Source organism: Neovison vison, chromosome 13 (genome assembly GCF_020171115.1).
Source record: "Neovison vison isolate M4711 chromosome 13, ASM_NN_V1, whole genome shotgun sequence".
In the NCBI taxonomy this organism is placed as follows: Eukaryota; Metazoa; Chordata; class Mammalia; order Carnivora; family Mustelidae; genus Neogale; species Neogale vison.
In genome coordinates this window covers 111,525,591-111,551,598 of record NC_058103.1, presented here as the reverse complement: position 1 = coordinate 111,551,598, position 26,008 = coordinate 111,525,591, and the positions used below count along the sequence as shown (strand labels likewise).

The following is a 26,008-nucleotide window of genomic DNA, read 5'->3' as shown; positions in this document are numbered from 1 at the left end:
GAAGTTTGATACATATTTATTTTTAGAACCAAAGGTTCTGATGATGTGGTTTTAGATTTCTGAGCACAGTATCTCACAAAACATCTTGTCATTGGGCCCCTAACACTGGTTTATTATTTGAAATTACTTCCATAACTTCCATATCATCACCTCTTTTTTGTTTTTAAAGATTTTATTTGTTTATTTGACACAGAGAAAGCAAGCACAAGGAGGGGAAGCAGAAGGCAGAGGGAGAGGGAGAAGTAGGCTGCTCACTGAGCAAGGAACCTGATTCAGGGCTCAACCCCAGGACCCTTGGATCCTAAGCGCCCCTGATATCATCTCCTCTTAAAGCAGAGTGTCACACATTCAGAGAGATGTTTAGGATATTTCTAAAAAAATGCACACTACCAACTACAGGACAACACAGCTTTTATTCAATAAAATTGTGTCTCAAATTAAGAACTAGAAAATAACACTGTGATGGTTGATGGCAGCACATTTGCTTTTGGCATGAGAATAGGTTGAGCATATACTGCCCCATCCTGTAAACTAATACAAATTGTACATTTCTGTCTTATACATAAAATCTCATGCATAAACAATAACTTTCAGAAAAAAAAAACATTCTTTTCAAGTAAGGGCTAGTAAATACCATCTAAAGGAGAATAGTCATATACTTCCAAATTTCCAAGTTTTTTTTTTTTTTTTAAAGTAGGCTCCATGCCCAGTGTGGGGCCCAGTGTGGAGCCCAGTGTGGGGCTTGAACTCACGACTCTGAGATCAAGAATCGAATGCTTCACCGACTGAGCTGCCCAGGCACTCTGCCAGGCTTTTTCTTTGTACAATTTTAGCAAAGCATTTTTATACTGGTAGTAAAATATTCATATTTATCATTGAAATTCAAAGATTAAATTTTGTACAAAATTATTGCACTGCAGTTTGGAAAACTAATTAAATGTTTACTTTGTAAATGTAATGAGCTGGTTAAATCTTTGTTGCCAAAATTAAAAATGTAGGAGGACTGATGGCTAAATAAATTCTAAGAGTCATTTATATTGTATGAGATAAATGCACCTTTGTCAATGTGGTCCACCACTAAGTTGAGGATAATTTGAGGAGAATTAAAGATAATTTGAAGAATAGTTTTTGAATTTGTTATAATCTCTTAACATTGATATTTGGTAGGTGGTAGTTAAGATGTAATTGTAGTTTATTTGAAACGTCTCATATATAATTACACATTATGGGAGGAATATATAAATACACAAGAAAAACAGGCATAGATTTTGGAATAACAGTTCACTTTTTATAGAATCATTTAAATGGTAATAATAACTACTCAAAATATAGGTGAGAGCCCACAAGTATGAAGTAAAGCTGACAGAAGAATAAAAAGTGATAGTCTATCCACAAAGTCTATGTATTTTACTTCTATGATTTTTCCTCTCTCAGAACCTATTTATCATTTTCTTAACATAAACTTTACAAGTATGATTATGTGATTTGCTGTGTCATGGTGGGTCAACTCATAGTGGGGTCTGCGAAAGGTAGTTTTGCTGACATAGTTCCACAAAGCAAGGGGATAACCTGAATACACATATTCATATACATATATAAATATATATATATATATATATATATATATATATATATGAATGAAACAGGAATTTAGAAAGCAGAGTAATTTGGAGGCTAATTAGCAAGTGGGTCTCAATCTTTGAAAACCTTTTAGTGATGCTACCGAATATAATCCATGTAGCTTAACTCAATTTCACAAAGTATCAGTTTTTTATTTCTTAATTGCATAAATCAAAGCAGGTGTTTCTGATTGGGCAATTTTCTCCTGAGAATTGGCTCAGGAACCCAGACTTCTACCCTCTAGTGTCTCCATGATTCCCCTAGAGCCTTAAAATCCTTGACTGGATCTTCTGCATCTGACCAGCAAATGAGAGAAAAGAGAATTATTTCACAGTAGGTATTTTAGGGCTAGACTGGAAATGACATACATTGCTTTAGCACAAAATTTAGTCATAAGGCGAGGCTATTGCAATAAAGGTTGGGACATGTGGCACCTGGTTGTGTGCCTGGAATGAAAAGGGCATGAAAAAAAAAATTAAAAAATTAAAAAAAAAAAAAAAGAAAAAAAAAAGAAAAAGGCATGGCTTGGCAACCAATTAGCTAAATCCACCACAAATAGTGAGGTTTATGATCATTATAAGTCACTGCTAAAAAAAAGTTTAGATTAAAATTAATATTTGCAACTTAAAAACAAACATCACAGATGGGCTTTATTATATAAAGCCTTTGTTGTTGTATGCATAGCCTTTTGTTTGGATTTTCCTCAAGATCAAACCTACATCACCAACCAACTCAGTAAACCGGAAACCTCTTTCTGTATCAGCTGAAGTACATAATGCATGTAAAGATGTCAATTATTCTTGTTGAATTGGCAGAATATGAAAACAGATGGGACTGGTCTCCTGTTTCTGTCCACACATAGCAGTAAATATCAGTTGATAGTGCATGAGAAATATGTAACTTCAGGGGATGGAAACACATTCATATGGGTGTGAAAGCAATTCTATCACTATGAAACTAATAGTAATCTTCTATGTTTATTTTCTGCAAAGAAGCTGATAAAACCCTGATAGTTTGAGCTTTCCTATCAGGAATATTCTTAGGAACTAGAATCAGAGGTTTCTGGATTAGAGCAATACCAGATTTCATTTTGCCAAAGGATAATGGGCATCTTTCCTGTCTCCTCTCCCATACTGATGCACAATGGAAAGACTTGGGCGTTGGGGAAGAAGGAAGAGGAGGAGTCTGGCTACTGTGTGGCTACAGAAAATTAGACATAGAGGTGATTCTTTTCTGCACTGTGGGAACAGCAGGAATGAGGGGGGTGCAGGCATGCAGGAAGCTTGCAGAGTCAAAGAGAATGAGTTTAAGGTGATCCGTGTGTCTGAGCAGAGTATCTATCTTGGGAGGAAACACTTTTGTAATCACGGGGAAGTGACGTGCACATGGATTTTGCAAATAAAATGAAAGGTTTACCTGAAACACTGACTGCGACACTGCCCACAGCTGGCTTTTACCTGCTTTCTGAAGTAGAGAGATGACTTCATTGTAAGGAGCAAAGATTGGTAAACTTTTTCCCTTCGTGGTACAACATAAACTTAAGGTTCACTCAAACTCACTACCAAAACATGTGAAAACAGGAGTAGAGGGAAAGAAAAAAAAAGCTAAAAGTCTTTTTTTTTTTTTAAATTCAATTAGCCAACACATAGTACATCATTAGTTTCAGATGTAGTGTTCAACAACTCACCAGTTGCATACAACTCCCAGAGCTCATCACATCACATGCAGTCCTTAATTCACATCATGCAGTTACCCCTCCCCACCACTCACATCCAGTAGCCCTCAGTTTGTTTTAGATAATTAAGAGTCGTGACTGGTCTCCATCTCTGATTTCTTCCCATTCAGTTTGCCCATTTCTTCCCATTCAGTTTTTCATTCTTTTCCCTTATGATCCTCTACACTGTTTCTTATATTCCACATATGAGTGAAACCATGTGATAATTGTCTTTCTCCGATTGACTTATTTTGCTTATCATAATACCCTCCAGTTCCATCCATGCTGATGTAATTGGTAAGTATTCATCATTTTTGATGGCTAATATTCCACTTATACACACACACACACACACACACACACACAAAACACATCTTCTTTAGCCATTCAACTGTCAAAGGACATTCCAGCTCCTTCCACAGTTTGGCTATTGTGGACATCGCTGCCATGAACATTGGGGTGCAGGTGCTCCTTCATTTCACTATATCTGTATCTTTGTGGTAAATACCTAATAGTACAATTGCTGAGTCATAGAATATCTCTATTTTTAACATCTTGAGGAACCTCCATATTGTTTTCCAGAGTGGCTGTACAAGCTTGGATTCCCACCAACAGTGTAAGAGGGTTCCTCTTTCTCCACATCCTTGCCAGCATTTGTTGTTTCCTGCTTTGTTAATTTTTGCTATTCTGACTGGTGTAAGGTGGTATCTTATTGTGGTTTTGATTTGTATTTCCCTGATGCTGAGTGATGTTGAGCCTTTTTTCATGTGTCTGTTGGCCATCTGTATGTCTTCTTTGGAGAAATGTCTGTTCATGTCTTCTGCCCATTTCTTGACTGGATTATTTATGTTTGGGTGTTGAGTTTGATAAGTTCTTTATAGATCTTGGATACTAGCCTTTTGTCTATTATGTCATTAGCAAATATCATCTCCCATTCTGTAGGTTGCTTTCTTAGTTTTGTTGACTCTTTCCTTTGCTGTGCAGAAGCTTTGTATCTTGATGGAGTTCCAGTAGTTCATTTTTTTTTTTTTTAAAGATTTTGTTCATTTATTTGACACAGAGAGAGATCACAATTAGGCAGAGAGGCAGGCAGAGACAGAGAGGAGGAAGCAGGCTTCCCGCTGAGCAGAAAGCCCGATGCGGAGCTCATCCCAGGACCCTGAGATCATGACCTGAGCCGAAGGCAGAGGCCTTAACCCACTGAGCCACCCAGGCGCCCCCCAGTAGTTCATTTTTGCTTTTGTTTCCCTTGCCTTTTGAAACATGTCTTGAAAGAAGTTATTGCAGCTGAGGTCAAAGAGTCTGTTGCCTCTCTTCTCCTCTGGGATTTTGATGGATTCTCACATTTAGGTCTTTCATCTATTTTGAGTTTATCTTTGTGTGTGATGTAAGAGAATGATTGAGTTTCAGTCTTCTGCATGTGGCTATCCAATTTTCCCAGCACCATTAATTGAAGAGACTGCCTTTTTTCCATTGGATATTTATTCCTGCTTTGTGAAAGATGAGTTGAGCATAGAGTTGAGGGTCCATTTCTAGGATTTCTATCCTATTCATTGATCTGTGTGTCTGCTTGTGTGTTCGTACCATGCTGTCTTGATGATCACAGCTTTGTAATATAGTTTGAAGTCAGGCATTGTGATACCACGTGCATTGGCTTTCTTTTTCAACATCCCTCTGGCTATTTGGGGTCTTTTGTGATTCCATATGAATTTTAGAATTATTTGTTATAGCTCTTTGAAAAATGTTGATGGCATTTTGATAGGGATTGCATTGAATGTGTAGATTGCTCTCAGTAGCATAAACATTTTAAAAATATTTATTCTTCCATCCATGAGCATGGAATGTTATTCCATCTCTTTGTGTCTTCCTCAGTTTTTTTTTTCATAAGTGCTCTGTAGTTTTTAGAGTACAGATCCTTTACACCTTTGGTTAGGTTTATTCCTAACCAAAAATCTTGTGTTTTTTGGTGCAATTATAAATGGGATCAATTCCTTAATTTCTCTTTCTTCTGTCTCCTTGTTAGTGTATAGAAATGCAGAAAGCATCATATCATCTGTGAAGGATGAGAGTTTGATTTCTTCTTTGCTAATTTGAATGCCATTTATTTCTTTTCATTGTCTGATTGCTGAGGCTAGGACTTCTAGTACTATGTTGAGCAACATCGGTGAGACTGGACATCCCTGTCATGTTCCTGGCCTTAGGGGAAAGCTTTTAGATTTTCCCCATTAAGAATGATATTCACTGTGGGCTTTTCATATATGGCTTTTATGATACTGAGGTATGTTCCCTCTATCCCTACACTTTGGAGAGTTTTAATCAAGAACAGATGCTGTATTTTGTCATATGCTTTTTCTGTATCAATTGAGAGGATCATATGGATCTTGTTCTTTTCTTTTATTAATTTCCTCTCTCATGTTTGATTTGTAATGTCAAACCACTCTTGTATCCCAGGAATAAATCCCACTTGATCATGATGAATCATTCTTTTAATGTACTGTTGGATCCTATTGGCTAGTATCTTGGTGAGTATTTTGACATCCATGTTCATCAAGGATATTGGTCTGTAATTCTCCTTTTTGCTGGGTTCTCTGTCTGGTTTTGGGATCAAGGTAATGCTGGCCTCATAGAAAGAGTTTGGAAGTTTTCTTCCCATTTCTATTTTTTGAAACAGTTTCATTAGAATAGGTTTTATTTCTTCTTCAAATGTTTGGTAGAATTTCCCTGGGAAGCCATCTGGCACTGAGCTCTTGTTTTTTGGCAGGTTTTTGATAATTGCTTCACTTTCCTTGCTGGTTATGGGTCTATTCGGATTTACTATTTCTTCCTGTTTCAGTTTTGGTAGTTTATAAGTTTCTAGGAATGCATTCATTCCTTCTAGATTGCCTTATTTGGTGGCATATTGTTGTTATAATATACTCTTAAAATTGCTTTTATTTCCTTGGTACTGGTCATGATCTCTTTTCTTTCATTCATGATTTTATTAATTTGGATCCCTTCTCTCTCTCTCTCTCTCTCTCTCTCCCCTTTTTATGGTCTTATTTATTTATTGACAGAGAGAGACACAGAAAGAGAGGGAACACAAGCAGGGGGAAATGGGAGAGGGAGAAGCAGACTTACTGCTGAGCGGGGAGCCCAATGTGGGGCTCAATCCCAGGATCCTGGGATCATAAACTGAGCCAAAGGCAGGTGCTTAATGATGGAACCACCCAGATGCCCCAAGGGTCCTTTCTCTTTTCTTTTTGATAAGTCTGGCCAGGGGGTTAATAAATCTTATTAATTCTTTCAAAGAACCAGCTTAGTTTCATTGATTTGTTCTACTGTTCTTTTGGTTTCTATTTCATTGATTTCTGCTCTGATGTTTATTGTTTCTCTTCTTGCTGGGTTTTGCTGGGTTTAGGCTTTATTTGCTGTTCTTTCTCCAGCTCCTTTACGGGTAAGGTTAGCTTGTGTATTTGAGATTTTTTTCATTTTTTTGAGAGAGGCTTGTATTGCAATTTATTTCCTTCAGGATTGACTTTGCTGTGTTCCAAAGATTTTGAAGAGTTGTGTTTTCATTTTCATTAGTTTCCATGAATTTTTTAAATTCTTTAATTTCCTGATTAACTCATTCATTCTTTAGTAGGATACTCTTTGACAAACTCCAAGTGTTTGAGTTCCTTCCAAATTTCCTCTTGTGATTGAGTTCAAGTTTCAAAGCACTGTGGTCTGAATATATGTAGGGAATAATCCCAATCTTTGGGTTTTGGTTGAGAATTGATTTGTGACCCAGTATGTGATTTATTCTGGAGGAAGTTCCATGTGCACTGGAGAAGAATGTGTATTCTGTTGAAAAGACCAGAGTCTTCACTGGAGAGATAGTTTTACATTGTCATGAATGAGACACATATTTTAAATAGTATTTCTTAAAGTAAAAAGTCTTATTTTATATAATATGTGTCCTTTGACTAAAATTCATCTTTGTGCAGTGAACCACTGCTCACAAATAATTTCTGTCTTATTCATTTAACATGCAAAATTTGGTCTAAATTCATCTCCTCCAAGAAACATCATCCTCCTGTGCAAATCATGACACTAGCCACGTTGTATTAAATGCACTGTTTTATGTCAACCTACCTGAGCTCTGCATACTCAATCTTTATATTGCAGTGCCTCCCACATAACTTAGTGCAAGATAAATGCTCAATAAACATTTTTGGTATTAGCTGGAACTGGGTTACCCTTAACTTCAGGTTTCTGTTAATGTACAAACACTCTTGGAACAGGTAGCACATTACATCAGACTCACCCTAACACTTGCAAAATCAGGTCACATGATGTCTGCCGTCTTTAATTTTTTCCCGACTTAAAAAATTTAAATATACCTTGCCATTGAACTCTTTTCTATTTCTTTTCAGCCTTTTTTTTTCTTTTCTGAGGTCCACTTACAGTTTATGCACATTCTTAATAGTTAAAGGATTAAAAAAATGTATTCAAAATTCACATGATTTGAATACAGATGTAATTTAAACTATAAATACAAAATTTTAAAATTATTTCTATGTCTTTTTTCCAATATGGTTCACATATGGTTGGCAGAAAGTTACTTTCTTCTAAGATATTTAAAAATATTTATTAAGATGAGGACAAAATGCAATTATCATCTCATATACATTTTTAGGTAAATCATTTGAATAAACAAAAATCATTGCATTAGAACTCATAAATCTAAATTTCAAAAACAAAACTATTGATAAGTCTGGAATCAGTAGATAACTGGTTGGCAAGGAATTTGAGGCCTCATGTATATTACATCTAGAACTACACATAACTTTGAGAGTAATATGAATCATTTAGTATTCAAAATATTCCCCAGCCAGCAAGTGCACCTGTTTTGCCTGTTGCATTGATTCATGAGTGCCCTCCAATGCATAAATTGAAACCAATGAAAATGGGTGCTTATTAAAACTTTAAAATAATATTTTGTTATGAAATGACGTATTACATTTATGCCATCCAGGGAAAGAATCTGGTGAGTTAGTTCACCCTTACTCTTACTTAAATGCATCCATAGCTTGAATTCCTCCCTGTACTCCAAAGCAGTATCTATTTTTGTCATCAGCAATAGCAGTCTGTAAACTGGACATAGTCAGTCACCTTTTTTTTTTTTCAGGGTATAAAACAAAAGATGGTCCAAAGGTGTTTCTGTGGGGTTTACAAGGTGTTAATTATAAGAACAGGTGGTGTTAGTCACAAGAGCAGATGTTTTGGGTTCTGGCTTACTCTGCCCACACCAAGTGTGAGATCCCAAGTGACAGAGGAATCCACAATCTATTTAATTTTTGAGTTTCTATCTGTGATGAGTAGAGCCCTTTTGGTGTATGGGTCTTAGGGCAAGGGTCTTCTCCTGTCTAGGTTTCAAGGTAGTATTGAATTAAATCCTTACCTATGAGTATATCAAATAAATGTCTTACCCTTAAGATCTAGAGGGTTATTATTCATGTGAGGAGAGGGATAGGAGAGAACTCACGTTAAAAGAAAGAATGAATGGAATAAATCTGGAGGGAGTTGAAGCAAAATATCACCTCGCTTATAATTTTGTTCCTGAGTTTAGTCTGCAAGTATTATTTATTCTTGTTTCTGTCTATATATGTGTATTTCTCTCTTTTCTACAAGTTGTCTTAAATTAATCATTGTTTAGATATTTTGAAAATGTTTGATTTGGGGCTGTGTTCCCTCTTATGTTTATCATTGGGATTGAAGTCCCTCTATAGTGAGGTTTTGGAAAGCAAGGATGTCCTCAATTTGTTTGTAACAATTCAATTGCTTCAATTGGTATTTTCAGTCTGGAATGTAAAGTAAAGGATGTTTCTACCATAAATCAAAGCCCTTGACTTAAAAAAAGATCCATAGACCTCAACCAGAACTTCTTAGAGGACATTTAAATGTCAATATAGTCTGGGATATTTGGGGTTTGCTTATGTCTATACTTATGGCTAGAATTGGCAAAGATATTAATATTGGGGGTAGGCGAGGAGCAGAGATAAACATGTTCAGTAGTAATATTACTTGTCTCTGTTTCCCAGTACTATATATCCAGATTAGATTAAAAAAAAAAAACAAAACGGTTTTAAGCTACACTTTCTAAGCTAGAGAGAAGAAAATGTCACATATTAGGAAATCCTGCTAAAGAAATGTCAAAAAAGCCACAGGGTACAAAATAATCTTAGCTGAACTTAAAATGGGAAGAAGAAATCATCTGACTTAGAAGTTAGATATATTTCCTCTCCTTTTCCACTTTTAATTCTTTAAGTGTTCAATATCCAGACCAGAAATGTGATCTACTAATTCACATTTCCAATATATATCAAGGATTATGTCTCTTAGTTTGATTCATGTTTTATCCATGCTTAGAGTTTTAATTCTTTCTGGAATTTTGTTTGGAATAAGCTTAAAGTAGTCAAAATATGAAAGTTTGCAAACAAACAGAAAATTTTTGGTATGTTACCACTCTTGACATCAGAATTCTCACCTTTTTCATGAAGGCACATTAGAACATTCAAGTTACTACTCATCACTAGTTGATCTATTCTACATGGCATCTGTGGTACTTTTGGATTTTGTAAAATTTCAAGTCTGTCTTTGACAGTTCCCTTTGCTTTTACCTCAAATATACGATTCTCTTCCTTTTTAAAATACTACTATTAACAGTAGATTGGAATACAGCAGCATTGTTGGCAAACCAAACTTCATTAAATGTTCGATTTTATCTATTACAGAACATGAGAAGCAGCGGTTATGCAAGAGCACCGATTATATGAATTTGCATTTCAAAGTGAAATGGTTTTATAATGAGTATGTGCGGGAGCTTCCTGCCTTCAAGGATGCCGTTCCTGAATATTCTTTGTAAGTGGTGATTTTCACCCCCAAATTCTCAGTTCATAGTCCTGTAAAAATTATACCTGAATTATGCTGTCTTAAAATCTCTTTTTTCATAGTCTTTGCTTGAATGCAGACATTTCTATTACAAAATTAATATTAAGTGATTTGTGTTTCTTTGGGACCATATTTAATTGAATTGTTTTCATTTTTCAACTACGCCTTCCTCAGATATTCAACTCAAAGAAAAAGAAATGCAAAACAGGATATGGCTTCCACGATAAGGTTATCTTCTGTGAAAGTGTTCAGACTCAAATTTTATTGGGAAAATGAGGGTATTTGTATACTGAGCTTTAGAATCAGATTTTGCCTTTAATTCAAAGAAATACCTTAGGTATTAGTATTTCTAAAATAGAAGTTCTAAATAAACAGGTAACATTTTTCATAAACATACCTGTATCAGATACATTTCTAAGCACACAGACTTATAATACTCTGCATCTGATATTTTCCATAATTCTATTTAATTCTGTTGAGGAGGGTCTTCCGCACACCAGGCACTGAGCCAAGTGCTGTAGGACAGTAGTGAATAAGATAAAGACCTCGCCCTGAAAGAAGCTTGTACTTGATGAGATACTGATCAGTATAAAAATCATGATAAACCAAGGCACAATTAAATAAGTACTAATTCAAAGAGGACAAGCAAAGTGCAATGGGTTCTCAAAGAAGAGAGACATTACCCCTATTTGGAGGACTCTACATAATCTTTATGGATGGGGTAACATTGATGTAGGTTTTGAAAATTGGGTCAGTTGATGGCAAGAAAAGCATTTAGATTGAAAGGAAAATTATGGGCATTATTAAGCGAGTAGGAATATATGGGCTATTGTCCATGGGAAATGTCATTATAGTGGGGTATAGAGTATGTTTACAAAATGAGTAGGTAGAAAAAGTAGTTTTGAACTAGACTATTATAAGTAAATGCTTTGAAGCTTGTGCCATAGTCACGAGGCCTTGTGGGCATTGGGAGAGGCAATGACTGGGCAACAGGAAAGAGATTTGGAAGACAGTGAATAATGTAATGATGAGATTAGAACTTCCCTTTATGACTTTCCCGTAGAAGTTTGTAAGATACTGTGGGTTACTAGGACAAGTTAAAATCTATATACATTGGAGTGATTGTAGTAAGAACATATAGGATGAGTATGTGTGGGAGAGAGATTTCAAAGATAGAGTTTACATAATTTGTCAGCTAAGACATATGAGGATGAAAGAAATAGGGAAGAATTGCAGAGGAATTGTCTAAGCAGCTGGTGATACCGACTTGGAATAGGAAAGTAAAAAAACGATGCCATTAGCCAGAGACCTCTGCTTTGACTCTGTCTAAACTAACTACACTACTAACTAAAATCAGACTGACATGACCACTGAACACCGGCATAAAAGCTGAATTAAATTAAACAGCATCAGAGAGCTATCAAGGCAACCGGGAAGTGAGAAACTACTGTCCCTGAAAAAAGAGAAATGCATTGAAGTGAATCCTGTATTTGCTGCCGGGTTTTTTTCCCCCTCCGTCCTGTCCTCCCTGCTCCTATGAATTTGCTAATTTGCAACGACATTTACAATGTCATTGACCGAACAGAGAACAGTAGCCCAGCTTATAGCAATGTCCATGGGGTAGAGAATTAAACGTTGGTGTTTAGGACTAGGAAGGTTGTTTGGACCTGTAGGACCAAACTCCCAGAGAAATGCAAGCCACAGAAAAGTAAGCATTGTTCCTTGCACACAGTTTTCTCCCTGAGGTATTTTCTCATTCTTTATCCGCTCAGGTATTGGGACTGAGGCAGAAATAAGCAGGTATAGAAAGAAGGCACTGAGAAATTAAAATTTAAGTAGAGACTTGAGCATCCTCACAATGCTAGGGAGATAAAAGTTAGTGAAGATTTCCTAAGAAATGAGACTTCCCAGACTTACAGGTGAGATCCCTGAGTGCTCTGCCCTAGAAATAAGAGCTAGAAATAGCCCAGCCTAAAGCTCAGGCTTGTCTACTTTATGACTCTCTCCCTGCAAATATAAGGAAAAATTTAGATTTTTCTCTGGAGGAAATGACCAAAGTTTCCACATTTTTTCCATAGACCATGTATAATATTCAACAAAAAAATTAAAGACTGCTAGGCAACGGGACCAAATGAATAAGATCCAAGAGAAAAATAGATATTAACTTACCAGATATAGACTTTGATCTAAACTTCAAAATGTGAGAAAACTTCCACAGAAAAATAGGATCTATAAGAAGAATAAAATAAAAACAACAGAAATGAAAAGGGATGAAATTAGGAATAAATTAGTATTAAATGGGCTATATAAATTATTACTATATAAATAAGTAATAAATGGGCTTAATAGCAGAAGAGTGGATAAAGAAATGGAAGAAAGAAATATAGAAGAGAGAAACACACAAGGGACATATGGGATAAATTGTAAAGGTCTAATATGCAAAGAATTGAGTCCCAGAGAAGGAAAAAAGAGAAGGAGTAGTACCAGAGCAATGTTTAATAAGATAGTAGATGTGTATTTTGCAAAATGGTTGGAAAACATGGAGCTATAGCTGAGGAATTTCTATAAATCCTAGGCAGGATATTCAAATGCAAGGAAAACTACTAGTCATTACATCATACAAAGTTGCTTAAAACCAGAAGAGCATAAAAAAAATCTTCCTATTTATTGGAGTCAAGGAAGGTAAGACACTTTACCTTCAAAGGAGCTGTAATAACACTCATGGGTGATTGTTCATTAGGAGGGACTGAAACCAGAGTACACTGCAATATGTTTTAAGCAATGAAAGAAAACAGCTAACAACTTAGAATTCTATAAGCATCAAAAATATCCTTCTAAAACAAGGTGCAATAAGTATATTTATATAACTGAGAAGCTAAAAGAACCCATTTCCAATAGACCTTCACCAAAATACATAAACCATGCTTTAGGTAGAAGGAAAATGACTGAAGATAAAAATGCAGGAATGTATTAGATCATAAAAAGCATTAGAATAGATAAGCAAAAAAGGACACTTAAAAATACATCAACTATTTAAAATAAAAAATCTGTAGAAGAAAATATACATAGACTTAAAATACAAGACAACAGTAGCATAAAAAGGTAGAAGAGCAGTAAATGGAGTTAATATGGTATAAGATCCTTGAATTGTTTAGAAAGTGTAAAATACTCAATTTAAAAATCCTCTAATATGTAATGGATGGGTATTATTATTTACAGTGTAACCCCGTAAGTACTATGTACCCATAAAACAATAGGGTGAAGGGAGAGTACAACAAACATATCTATGGAAAGGAGAAAGGAAAGGAGAATGCAAAAAATAAAGAGCAGGCAGGAAATTTAGGAGGGATAGGGGAAGCAAGATGACATTTTAAAAATTATATTTATCAGAAAATTAAGTGTAACCATTAAACATAAACAAATTAAGGTTCTAGTCAACAAGTATCATCCTACAGATAAAATAGTAAATCCCAAACTATCACTTATAATTGATTCACCTAAAACATAAGCATCTAGACAGGTTAAGTAAAAGAATGAAAACAATAATTGAGATCAAATTTTCATGGCTATACTAATATTAAAAAAATAGAATTCAAAATAAGAAATATAACAAAACAATTTTGAGAGAGAAATATTTCATGATTGAAGGAGCAATTCAAAAAACATCAGTTATAAATGTATGTCATAACATGTAAACAAAATATATAAAGCAAAAATTGTCAGAAGTAAAAGGAAAAATCATCAACTCAGCAATTCTACTTGGAGATTACAGCAACTCAAAAAACAGACAAAGTCAGTTAAAATGTAGAAGTTTCAGGGCACCTGGATGGCTCAGTGGGTTAGGCCTCTGCCTTTAGCTCTGCCTTTCAGCTCAGGTCATGATCTCAGGGTGCTGGGATCGAGCCCCGCATGGGGAGTCTCTGCACAGCGAGGAGCCTGCTTCCCCCCTTCTCTCTGCCAGCTGCTCTGCCTACTTGTGATCTCTTTCTCTGTGTTAAATAAATACATAAAATCTTTTTAAAAAAATAGAAGTTTCAAAACATGAATAATACACTTAAAGATATTTATCTATCTGTATCTGGTCACATACAGGTTCCACAGTTTTCCATGGGAATTATTTACACACACACACACACATCTCTATCTACAACTGATGACCACCAGTGACAAAACACAGGTTATTATCACATGCACATGGTGCATTTACCAAAACAGACTATTCGCTGAACCATAAAGCAGGTCTAATGTGTTTTAAAGGAATGAAATATATACTGTATGGTCTTGGACCACTGTGGAATTAAGCCAGATATCAACTCCAAGAAGGTAACTAGAAAATGACCAGATACCCAAATTAAGTAGAACTCTCTAAAACCTGAGTAAAAAAGAAATTGTTGGGGTCGATTCCACGTTAAAACATGTTAACCCCCTAGGGCCTGCCTGGGCCTACTTAGCCATAGTGACTCCATGTTGCCTAGATAGACATTTTGTTGTCTAGAAAAGTTACTGCTCTCGGTTCCAGGTAACTGTTACTAAAACACAACACCTAAAGCAAGGTAACTGTTACTAAAACACACACCTAAAACAAGGCTAATTCCAGGTAACTATTAATAAAACACATACCTAAAACAAGGCCATTGGTAGCCGTCACTAAAACACACAGGTAGGAGACATCCAATCAGCCAAAGCCACATATACAGATGTCTGCGATTGTGCCCTATAAAAACTAGCCTGTAAGACCAAGGGGCGTCGCTCTCTTCGGAGGCGGCCCTGGCCGGTCAGTCTGACTTCTAATGCTTGGCATAGAATAAAGCTTTACATAACTTTCACTTTATCTCAGCCTCATTTCCCTGGCCAGTCAGTCTAACTTCTAATGCTTGGCATAGAATAAGGCTTTGCGTAACTTTGTCTCAGTCTCGTTCCTTTGATAACGGACCCAACAAAATCAGTGTAAATTACAAAATATTTTGAACTAAGTGATAGTAAAATATGGCATGTTGAAACTTGTGGATTGCAGCCAAAAAAGGAAATAGAAGAAAGTGTGTATCTTCTAATTCTATAGAGACAAAGAGGGAGAAAGGTATAAAATCAATAGTGTAAGACTAATTTAAAAAACAAATTCAGTCAAAAGAAAGTAAAAGGAAAAAATGATCAATAAGACCTGGAACAAAATAAATTTTAAAATAGAAAAAATTACACAGCCAAAAGTTTGTTTTTGAAAAACATGATAAAAATAAAAAATGGAGGAAAAAAGGAAAAGCAGATATCACAAATTATCATTGCCAGAAAAGGACATCACTAAAGATCCAAAAATATAAAACATAACAAGACATTATTTATGTCAGTACATTTGAAAGTTAGTTAAAAATGTACCAATTATCCTCAACTACTGAAACCTATTGAGAATATGACATACAATTAAAGAACAATTTCTCTCTGAAAATATATTTAAAAAGTAAAATAAAATAAAATATTAGCTAATAGAATCCAGTCGTTTCTAAGAAGACTAATATAACATGACCAAAGGGTATTTATTTCTGAAATATAAAATTAGTTTAACATTTTAAAAGCAATGAATACAATTCACCACATTCAAGGAATGAAAGAGAAAATCCCTACAGTCATTACACTAGGCACAGAACAATAATTTAATAAAATACAATATCAATTTATTATAACAATCTCTTAGAAGTTAAGAATAGAATGGAACTATCTTAATCTAATAAAAGACCATTCTTTCTTTTTTTAAGATTTTATTTATTTATTTATTTGACAGATAGAGATCACAAGTAGGCAGAGAAAAGGCAGAGAGAGAGGAGGGGAAGCAGGCTCCTTGCTGAGCAGAGAACCTGATGCAGGGTTTGATCCCAGGAGCCTGGGATCATGACCTGAGCTGAAGGCAAGAGGCTTTAACCCAGTGAACCACCCAGGTGCCCCAAAGACACACTCTTTCAAAAAAGAAACAACAATAAAACCAGTATGCCTCTTTTTAAATTGAAATGTAGTTGGCATAAAATATTATTTTAGTTTCAGGAGTACAACATAATCATTCAACGTTTACAAACATTATAAACTGATCACCATCTGTCACCATACAAAATTGTTATAATATCAATTCCCTATACTATCCATTGTATCTCCATGCCTTATTTATTTTATAACTGAAAGTTTGTATCTTTAATTCACCTTACTCTATTTTACCCATACCTCTGCTCTCCTAGCCCCTGGCAACCACCTGTTTTCTCTCTGTATCAGTGAATCTGTTTCTGTTTTGCATGGGGTTTTTTGTTTGTTTGTTTGTTTGTTTTAGATTCCATACATAAGTGAAATCATATGCATCTTTCACTGACTTATTTCATTAGTGTAATATCCTCTAGCTCTACTCAGGTTGTCACAAATGGCAAAAATGCATTCTTTTTTATGGCTGAGTAATATTCCATTGTATATCTGTACCACAGCTTTATCCTTTCATCTATTATAAGATGGACACTTAGATTGTTTCCATATCTTGGCTACTATAACTAATGGTGTAATGAATATATAATGCTATATATTGAATTACTGTTTTCATTTTCCTAGATGAATTCCCAGAAGTGGAATTACTGGATCATATGATATTTCTGTTTTTAAATTTTTGAGGAACCACCATAAATTTTTCCATAATGGCTGCACAATTTTGAATTTCCACCAACAGTGCATGAGGATTCCCTTCTTCACATCCTCAACAATACTTGTTATTTCTTGTTTTGTTTTTTATATAGTCATTCTTTCAACTGTGAAGCAATATCTTGTGCTTTTGGTTTGCATATCCCTGATGATAAGTGACCTTGAGCATCTTTTGGTGTGTCTGTTGGCCATTTGTATGTCTTCTTTACATCAGTATCTAATAAGGTCTTCTGCCTAATTTTTAAATGGATATGTTTACATAGAATTTGCTGAATTTTTTTATGTTTCAGACATTGACTGCTTATGGGTCATATCATTTGTAAATATTTTTTCCATTCAGTATGTTACCTTTTGTTTTGTTGATGGTTTTCTTTGTTGTGCAAAATGTTTTTAGTATGGTGTAGTCCCAGGTGTTTATTTTTGCTTTTGTTGCCCTTGCTTGAGGAGATGGATCCACAAAAAATATATATATATATAATATATAAAATATATATAATATAAAATATATAAATATATATACACACATGTACATATAAATATAAATATATGTGTATATATATTATATATACACACACATATGTATATATGTATACACACACACACACACACACACACACACACACACACGTATAGCTAAGATGCCCAAGAGCTCATGCATATGCTTTCTTCTAGGAATTTTATGGTTTCAAGTCTTACATTTAAGTCTAATACATTTTCAGTATATTTTTGTGTGTGGTATAAGAAAGTAATCCAGTTTTATTCTTTTGCTTGTAACTGTCCAGTTTTTCTAACACCTTTATTGAAGAACTATCTTTCTTCATTGGATATTCTTGCTTCTTCATCATATAGAAACATGGGTTTATTTCCAGACTTTCTGTTCTGTTCTGTTGATCTTTGTGTCTTTTTGTGTGTGTGCTTGATTACTATAGTTTGTAGTATAGTTAGAAATCAGGAATAGTGATACCTACAGCTTTGTTCTTATTTCTCAATATCCTTTAGCTATTTCGGGTCTTTTGTGATTCCATACAATTTTCAGGATTATTTGCTCTAGTCTGTAAAAAATACCATTGGAATTTTGATAGGGATTGCACTGAATCTGTAAGTGCTTTGGGTATTATAGACGTTTTAACAACATTAATTCTTTAAATCACAAACATGGTATATATGTCCACTTACTTGGGTCATCTTCAATTTCTATTATCAATGTATTATTTTCAGAGTACAGTTCTTTAAACTTCTTTGTTAAATTTATTCCTAGGTATTTTTTGATGCAGTTGTAAATGGGTTTTTTCCTTTAATTTCTCTTTCTGATAGTTTATTATTAGTGTATAGAAGTGAAACATATTTATGTACATTACTTTCATATCTGGCAACCTTACTGAATTCATTAGTTTTAATAGTCTTTCAGTGGTGTCTATAATGTTTTTTTCTAGACAAAGTACATCATCTGCAAATAATGACAGTTTTACTTCTTTTCCAATTTGGATATCTTTGATTTCTTTTTCTCATCTGATTGCTGTGGCTAGGATTTCCAATAGTGTATAGAAAACAAGTGGCAAGACTGGGCATCCTTGTGTAGTTCCTGGTCTGAAAGGAAAAAACCCTCAATTTTTCACCATTAAGTATAATATTAGCCATGGGTTTGTTATATATGGTCTTTATTACATTGACACATATTCTCTGTATACTCATTTTTTGAGAGTTGTTATCATAAGTAGATGTGGAATTTTATCAAATGTTTTTTATGCATCTATTGATATGATTATTTGATTTCTTTCTTTCTTTTTTGGCTGTTGCTAATGTGGTACTACATTGATTTATTTGTAGATAATGAACCATCCTTTCATCCCTGGAATAAATCCTACTTGATCACAGTATATGATCCTTTTAATGTATTTTTAAATTCAGTTTGCTAATACTCTGTTGAGGATTTTTGCCTCTATGTTCATTTGGGATATTGACCTGTTACTGTATTGTTTTATCTTTGTCTAATTTTGGCATCAGAGTAACACTGAGAAAATAGAATGAGTTTGGAGCATTCCTTCTTTAATTTTTGGTATAGTTTGAGGATAGGTATTAACTCCTCTTTAAATATTTGTACAGGGGCACCTGGGTGGCTCAATCCTTTAGCATCTGCCTTTGGCTCAGGTCCTGGGATTGATCCCCACATCGGGCTTCCTGCCGAGCAGGAAGGAAGTAAAAATGCAGGAATGCTTCTCCCTTTCCCATTCCCCCTGCTTGTGTTCCCTCTCTCGCCGTCTCTTTCTTTGTTAAATAAATAAGATCTTTAAAAAAAAAATTTTTTTTTGGTAGAATTTGGCAGTGAAGCCATCTGGTCCTGGGCTTTTCTTCTTTGGGGAGTTTTTTAAATTTATTATTATTATTGATTGAATTTTATTGCTAATAATTGGTCTACTCATATTTCCAATTTTTTCTTGAGTCAGTTTTAGAAGATCACGTATTTCTGGGAATTTATCCATTTCTTCCCATTTGTTGGTACATAATTAGTTTTTAAATGAGCCTTTGTACTTCTGTGGCATAAGTTGTAACTTTTTTTTTTTTCATTTCTGATTTTATTTATTTGGGCCTCTTTTTTTTTTCTTCATAGCTAAAGATTTAACCAATTTTGTTTATGTTTGCAAAGAACTACCCTTAGTTTCATTATTTCTATTGTTTTTGTGGTCTCTATCTTATTTATTTTTGCTCTTTATTATTCCCTTTCTTCTACTAACCCTGATCTTTGTTCTTTTTTTCTTTTCTTTTAGGTATAAGATTAGATTTTTTTTTCTTGTTTCTTGAGGTAGGCCTGTATCACTATTCACCTCTCTTTTAAAACTGTGTTTTCCGCATCCCATAGATTTTGGACTCTTTGTTTCCATTTTCATTTATCTCAAGGATTTTTCTTTGTTCCTTTGATTACTTCATTGACTTACTGGTTTATAATGGTGTCGTTCAGTTTTCACGTGTTTGTGTTTTGTCCACTTTTCTTTTTGTAATTGATTTCTAGTTTCATGCCATTGTGGTCAGAAAAGATGCTTGATGTGATTTTAGTCTTTTTTAACTTACCGAGACTTGTTTTGCAGCCCAACATGTGATGTATCCTGAAAAATGTTCTATGTGTTCTTAAAAAGAATGTGTATTCTTCTGCTTTCGGATGAAGTGTTGTGTACACATTAAGTCCATTTGGTCTACTGTGTTGTTCAAGGCCAATGTTTCTTTACTGATTTTCTCCCTAGATGATCATTCTATTGTTTGGAGTGTTAAAGTCCCCTACTATTGCTGTATTACCATGAACTTCTCCCTTGTCTAGTAACATTTCTTTTATGTATTTAAGAGTTCCTATGTTGGGCATATAGATATTTACAAGTGTTATATCCCCTTGTTGGATTGAACCCTTTATCATAATGTAATGCCCCGTTCTATCTCTTGTTACATCCTTTCTTTTAAAGTCTATTTTGTCTGATGTAAGTATTGCTACGACAGCCTTCTTTTTGTTTCTATTTGCAAGGAATAGATTTTTCCATCCCTTCACTTTTAGTTTGTCTGTGTCTTTAGATCTGAAGTGAATCTATCATAGCATATAGAGAAGTCTTGTTTTTGATTTTGTTTTTTGTCTGCTTAGCCACCCTATATCTTTTGATTTAATCTATTTACATTTAAGGTAACCCTTGATAGATATGTACTTCTTACCATTTTATGATTGTTTTCTTTTTCAACCATTTTATGGTTGCTTTTGTAGTTTTTTTTTTGTTGTTGTTGTTGTTTGTTTTTCTGTTTCTTTCTCTCTTACTCTCTTCTCATGGGATTTGGCGACATTCCTTAGTGTTATGTTTGTATTTCTTTCTCTTTTTGTGTATCTGTTATAAGTATTTGGGCTGTGGTTATCACAAAGTTCATATGTAATATCCTAAGTGTACATTCTACTTTAAGTTGTTTAAGTTCGGCATGTTCCAGAAGCACTACATTTTTACTCTTCCCCTATTTTTTTGTTTTTGATGTCATATTTTACATGTAAGTATTTTGTGTGCCCTTTGACCAATTATTGTAGTTCTAGATGATTTTACTGTTGTCTTTCAACCTTCATACTAGCTGTGTTGATGGTAGAAGCACTACCATTACTATGTATTCACCTCTACCACTGAGATTTTTTTATTATTATTTTTTGTTTTCTAGCTATAGCCTTTTCTTTTATGTTTAAAGAAGTTCCTTTCACATTTCTTGGAAGGCCAGTTTGTTGTTGATGAACTCCTTTCACTCTTGCTTTCCTGGAAAATTCTTTATGCTTCCTTCTATTCTGAGTGATAATTTTGCCAGGGAGATTATTATTGGTTGTCATTGTTTTTCTTTCAGCATTTTGAATATATTGTGCCACTATTTCTGGCCTGTATCTTCTGCTGAAAAATCAGCTAATAGTCTTATTGAGGTTTACTTGTACATAAATAATTGTTTTCTCTTGCTCCTTTAAGAATCTCTCTTTATCTTTAACTGTGGACACTTGGATTATAATGTGTCTTGGTGTGGGTCTCTTTAGATTCATCTTTTTGGAGATTCTGTGTGATTCCTGGACTTGGATGTCTGCTTCCTTCACCAGTTTAGGGATATTTTTAGCCATTATTTCTGCAAATTGGTTTTCTGTCCCATTTTCTATCTTCTACTTCTGGGACAACTACACAATGAATGTTAGTATTCTTGAGGTCCTAGAGGGCCCTTAAATTATCCTTATTTTTTACTTATTTTTAAAGATAGATTTATTTATTTATTTGAGAGAGAGAAAGAGAGAGCATGAGCAGGGGGAGGAGTAGAGAGCGAGGGTGATAGAGAACCTCAAGAAGACTACAAACTGAGCACAGAGCCTGATATGGGGCTTGATCTCACAACCCTGAGATCATGACCTGAGTTGAAATCAAGTGTCAGATGCTTACTCAACTGAGCCACCCAAGTGCCCCAACTATCCTCATTTTTTAATTCCTTTTTATTTTTGCTGTCCAGTTTGGATAATTTCCACTAGCTTGTCTTCCAAATTGCTGATCCATTCTGCTGCATTATCTAATGTTCTATTGATTTTCTGTAGTACAGTTTTCATTTCAGTTATTATAGTCTTCAGTTATGATTGGTTCTTTTTAATATTTTCTGTCCTTGTTGAACTTCTCATGGTATTTATTCATTCTTCTCTTGGGTTTAGTAGACATCTTTACAACCATTACTTTGAACTATTTATCTGGTAAGTCACTTCATTTCACTTAGTTCTTTTGTGCGGGAGGGTTGTCTTGTTCTTTCTGTCGTATTTTTTGACATATTGTTCTGTCTTCTCATTATGCTTCTTTGTGTTTAGATCAGCTAATTCTCCTGGTCTTCAAGGAGGAGCTTTATGTGGAAGGTGTGCTATGGGACCCAGTATCATAAATTTCCCTGGTCTCCTGCCAGCTGTCCCAGGGGTGTCTTCTGTGTTCATATGCACATTCCTGTTATGGCTGGAGGTTGTTGTTGGGTTTTTAGTGAATAATTGCTTGTGTGGGGGCCTGTCCCCTGGCACAAATGTCTGCTAGGCCCCACTACAACTGCTATGGGCGTGCTGGTGAGTGGAGACTGACCCTGACCTGTATGGCTGAGGGACCAGACTATAACTGCTTTAGAGGTGCAAGTGTGCAGTGTTGGACCTCGTGTGGGTCAGGCTTCTGGTGTGGGTGACTGTGATTGAGTGGAGTTTCTGTTTTCTGCTGCTTTCTGGCTCTCCTGGATATGGGTGTTCCTCTTCCCAGTGCAGGTTCTCTGAGCTTTGGAGCCTTAGACTTCCTTATTCTTCAGGAAAGGCCTCTATACCGGTGGATCTCACTGTAGAGTCCTGACTGGACCACCTCTCCTTGTCTTAACTGTCTCCATGTGACATTTTATTTATATCTTTAGCTGTAAAAAAAATCTGTTCTATTACTCTTTACTTCATTCTCTGAGATGATTCTATATGCAATTGTAGATTTTGGTGTGTTGGTGTGAGGACAGAAGCTCAGGATCTTCCTACTCTGCCATCTTATCTCCTCTCTAAACATTATGCTTATGAATAAAATTTTGAAAGCTTCTGCCTGAAATCAGGAATGAGACTGACAGCGAATAACATCACCTTTATTTAACAATTTACTAGAAGTCCTATGCAATACAATAAGGGGTAGAAAAGTATAATGATTATAAAAGTGTATGTTGATGTTGTTAATATTTATCTATGACATAATAATAGTATATCTAGAAAATCCAAAAGAAACTATAGGATAACTAATAGAATTGAAAAGTGGCTCCTGGGTGGCTCTGTAGGTTAAGTGTCTGACTCTTGATTTTGGCTCAGGTCATGATCTCAGGGTAGTGACATCGAGCCCTGGGTAGAGCTCCATGATGAGCTTGGAGCCTGTTTAAGATTCTCGCTTTGCCCCTCCCCTCATGCTCATACACTCTTTCTCTCTCAAAAAAAAGTGATTATAATAAGTCTATATAAAAGCTAATTAAATTTCTATATAGTAGGCACAACCTGTTAGAAAATTACATATTAAACAATACCATTTAAATAGCATTAAAACCATGAGAAACAAATGGTGATGAAAGATGTGCAAGCCCTCTACTCTGGCAACTATAAAATGTTACTAAGAGAAATTTAAGATGAACTGAAATAAAAGTGTTCCTAAAAAGATACATTATTGTAACGAGAGGAATGCTCCCCACATCGACTTAGAGATTTAATGCAATCCCGTAAAAATTTCAGCAGGTATTTTTGTGCAAATTGACAGATTCACTCAAAAAATGTATAAAGAAATACAGAAGACTAAGAATCACGAAGGCAGTGTCGAAGAGGAAGGAAAAAAAACCCCTAGAGAGCTGTTATCAGTTATCAAGACTTATTAAAAGGGTGTGGTGTTAGTTCATGACAAAGAGACCAATAGGACAAACTAGTCTGGAGACAAACCCATTTATGCCATTGCCTAATTTATACCCAAGATGGCAATTCAAGGCAAGGGGGGAAAGAATGGTTTTCTGAATAAAAGGTGTTATGCAATTATACCTCCACATGAAAAAAAAGAACTCTGAAACTTTGACAGTTCACAAAACACAACTGCAGGTGGATTGTAGATCATAACAAGCCAGAGATGGGCACCCAGGATCAGTTACAGGAAACAAGTAGGTATGGATGAAAGGAAGCCCATCCGTAAAGTACTAAAAAGTGAGAGAATGGCACGATAGGGGTCAGCACACAAGATGTACATTGTACAGGACTTTGAATTGTGAAGGACATTGTAGTGTAGGAATTGGGAACTAAGCATATTTAAAGTATGGGAGGAGCCAAGAAAGAGATAGACATTGAAAGTAAATAAACAGGGATGTGTTTGATGAAGTAAAAGCTAACAGTCTCTGAGAAAACAGAACTGCAAAACAGGGAATAAAAAGAAATTTTTGGTCCTGAATTACTCTCATTTAAGAAAAGAGCAATATTCAGTGTTAATTATGTGCAAGTGATATCTTTTATGGGATGTGACATTATTAATTTTTTTAGGTGGTTTGAGCCTTTTGTCATGCAGTGGCTGGATGAAAATGAAGATGTGTCAATGGAGTTCCTTCATGGAGCACTAGGAAGAGACAAAAAAGACGGAGTGAGTTTAAATTACTTTAAGACTGCTTATTGTCAAGATTCATTCACGCAACTCATTTTTAAGATAATGGGAATTGTTAGGCTCGTTGTTATTATTTAAGGTTTATTTTACTCCTCTAATGACCAAAATAAATGTAAAACACAACTATAAAGGGCTGGTAGGAACCTTAGGGAATTGTTTAAATTAAAAAAAGAAAATCAGTCCCCCTTTTGCTCCACAATTCTTTTACCTCCTGAATTGCAGTCTAAAACTTCAGTAGGGTTATACAAACTTCCTTGTCCTGAAACCTTTCCAGGATTTTAAGACTGGGAGCAGACACCCTCCAAACCTCTCTGGAACAACTTAAGTGTTGAGTCATAATATCTTTCTAAACCATTCTCATATCTATGGGGAACAAGAAATAAAAAGAACCAGTCCCTCAGTATCACAAAGGAGAAACCAATTAAGAGCAGCCTGCCCCGTGATACAAGTTCTAATACATTTTCCAGAAAAGGACATGAATGATTTTCAAACGATTTTCAAACAGATAAGCATCTTATTAAATAGGAAAAGAAGGCACGTGAAATGAAGGCACATGATACAGGAGACCGAGTTATTTATGTGAACTGATTCGCCTCTTGCCACACTCCCTCTAATGTGCTTATTGGGATGGTCTCATCTGGTTTCCTCTTCTCTCCCCTCAGTTCCAGCAGACATCGGATCATGCCCTCTTCTCTTGTTCTGTGGTTGATGTCTTCGCCCAGCTTAATCAGAGCTTCGAGATTATTAAGAAACTGGAATGCCCTAATCCTGAAGCATTATCTCACTTAATGAGAAGATTTGCGAAGGTAGGTTAAAGGGAACGAATGCTTTCTTTTCTGGGACTGCGGGATGTTTTTATTTTCCTGCACAGAACCTGAAGGATGATGCAGTTTGTAGTCTTCTCTGACTCTAGTACCCCACTTTCATTTCTAATTCTAGTACCTATTGGTTTGGTTTCCAGGTTTGTCATCTGACTTTCTTTCTGTCCCTTCTTGTTTTTTTTTTTTTTTTTTTTCCTTTTCTCTCTCTCTCTCGCTCTTTTTTTTTTTTTTTTTTTTAAGATTTGATTTGTTTATTTGACACAGAGACAGAGAGAGCACAGGCAGGCAGAGTGGCAGGGTGAAACAGAGGGAGAAGCAGGCTCCCTGTGGAGCAAGGAGCCCGGTGTGGGACTGGATCCCAGGACACTGGGATCATGACCTGAGCTGAAGGCAGCTGTTTAACCGACTGAGCCACCCAGGCGTCCCTGTCCTTCTTGTTTCTTAAAAGGGATTTATTATTCTTTAAAAATCTATTTGTCATTCACATTAGTCCCTGCCCTTCTTGTTTCATAAAATGGATTTATTATTCTTTAAAAATCTATTTGTCATTCACATTAGTGACTAAGTCATTTGTAACTGAAGAGACTGCGAGGAATGGCAAAATTATTTATTTTAGTTACAGTGCTTCT

General features: G+C 35.2%; 1 protein-coding gene across 2 annotated transcripts in view; it reads left to right on the top strand.

Moving 5' to 3' along the window:
* Nucleotides 1–26,008, top strand: part of UNC13C (unc-13 homolog C) — a 599,404-nt gene that overhangs the window by 452,806 nt on the left and 120,590 nt on the right. For both annotated transcript variants that reach the window (XM_044230120.1, XM_044230119.1), the window contains exons 22-24: nt 10,090–10,216; nt 24,441–24,537; nt 25,221–25,364. In XM_044230120.1, coding sequence (XP_044086055.1) covers nt 10,090–10,216; nt 24,441–24,537; nt 25,221–25,364 — 368 coding nt within the window. The remainder of the gene's footprint in view (nt 1–10,089; nt 10,217–24,440; nt 24,538–25,220; nt 25,365–26,008) is intronic.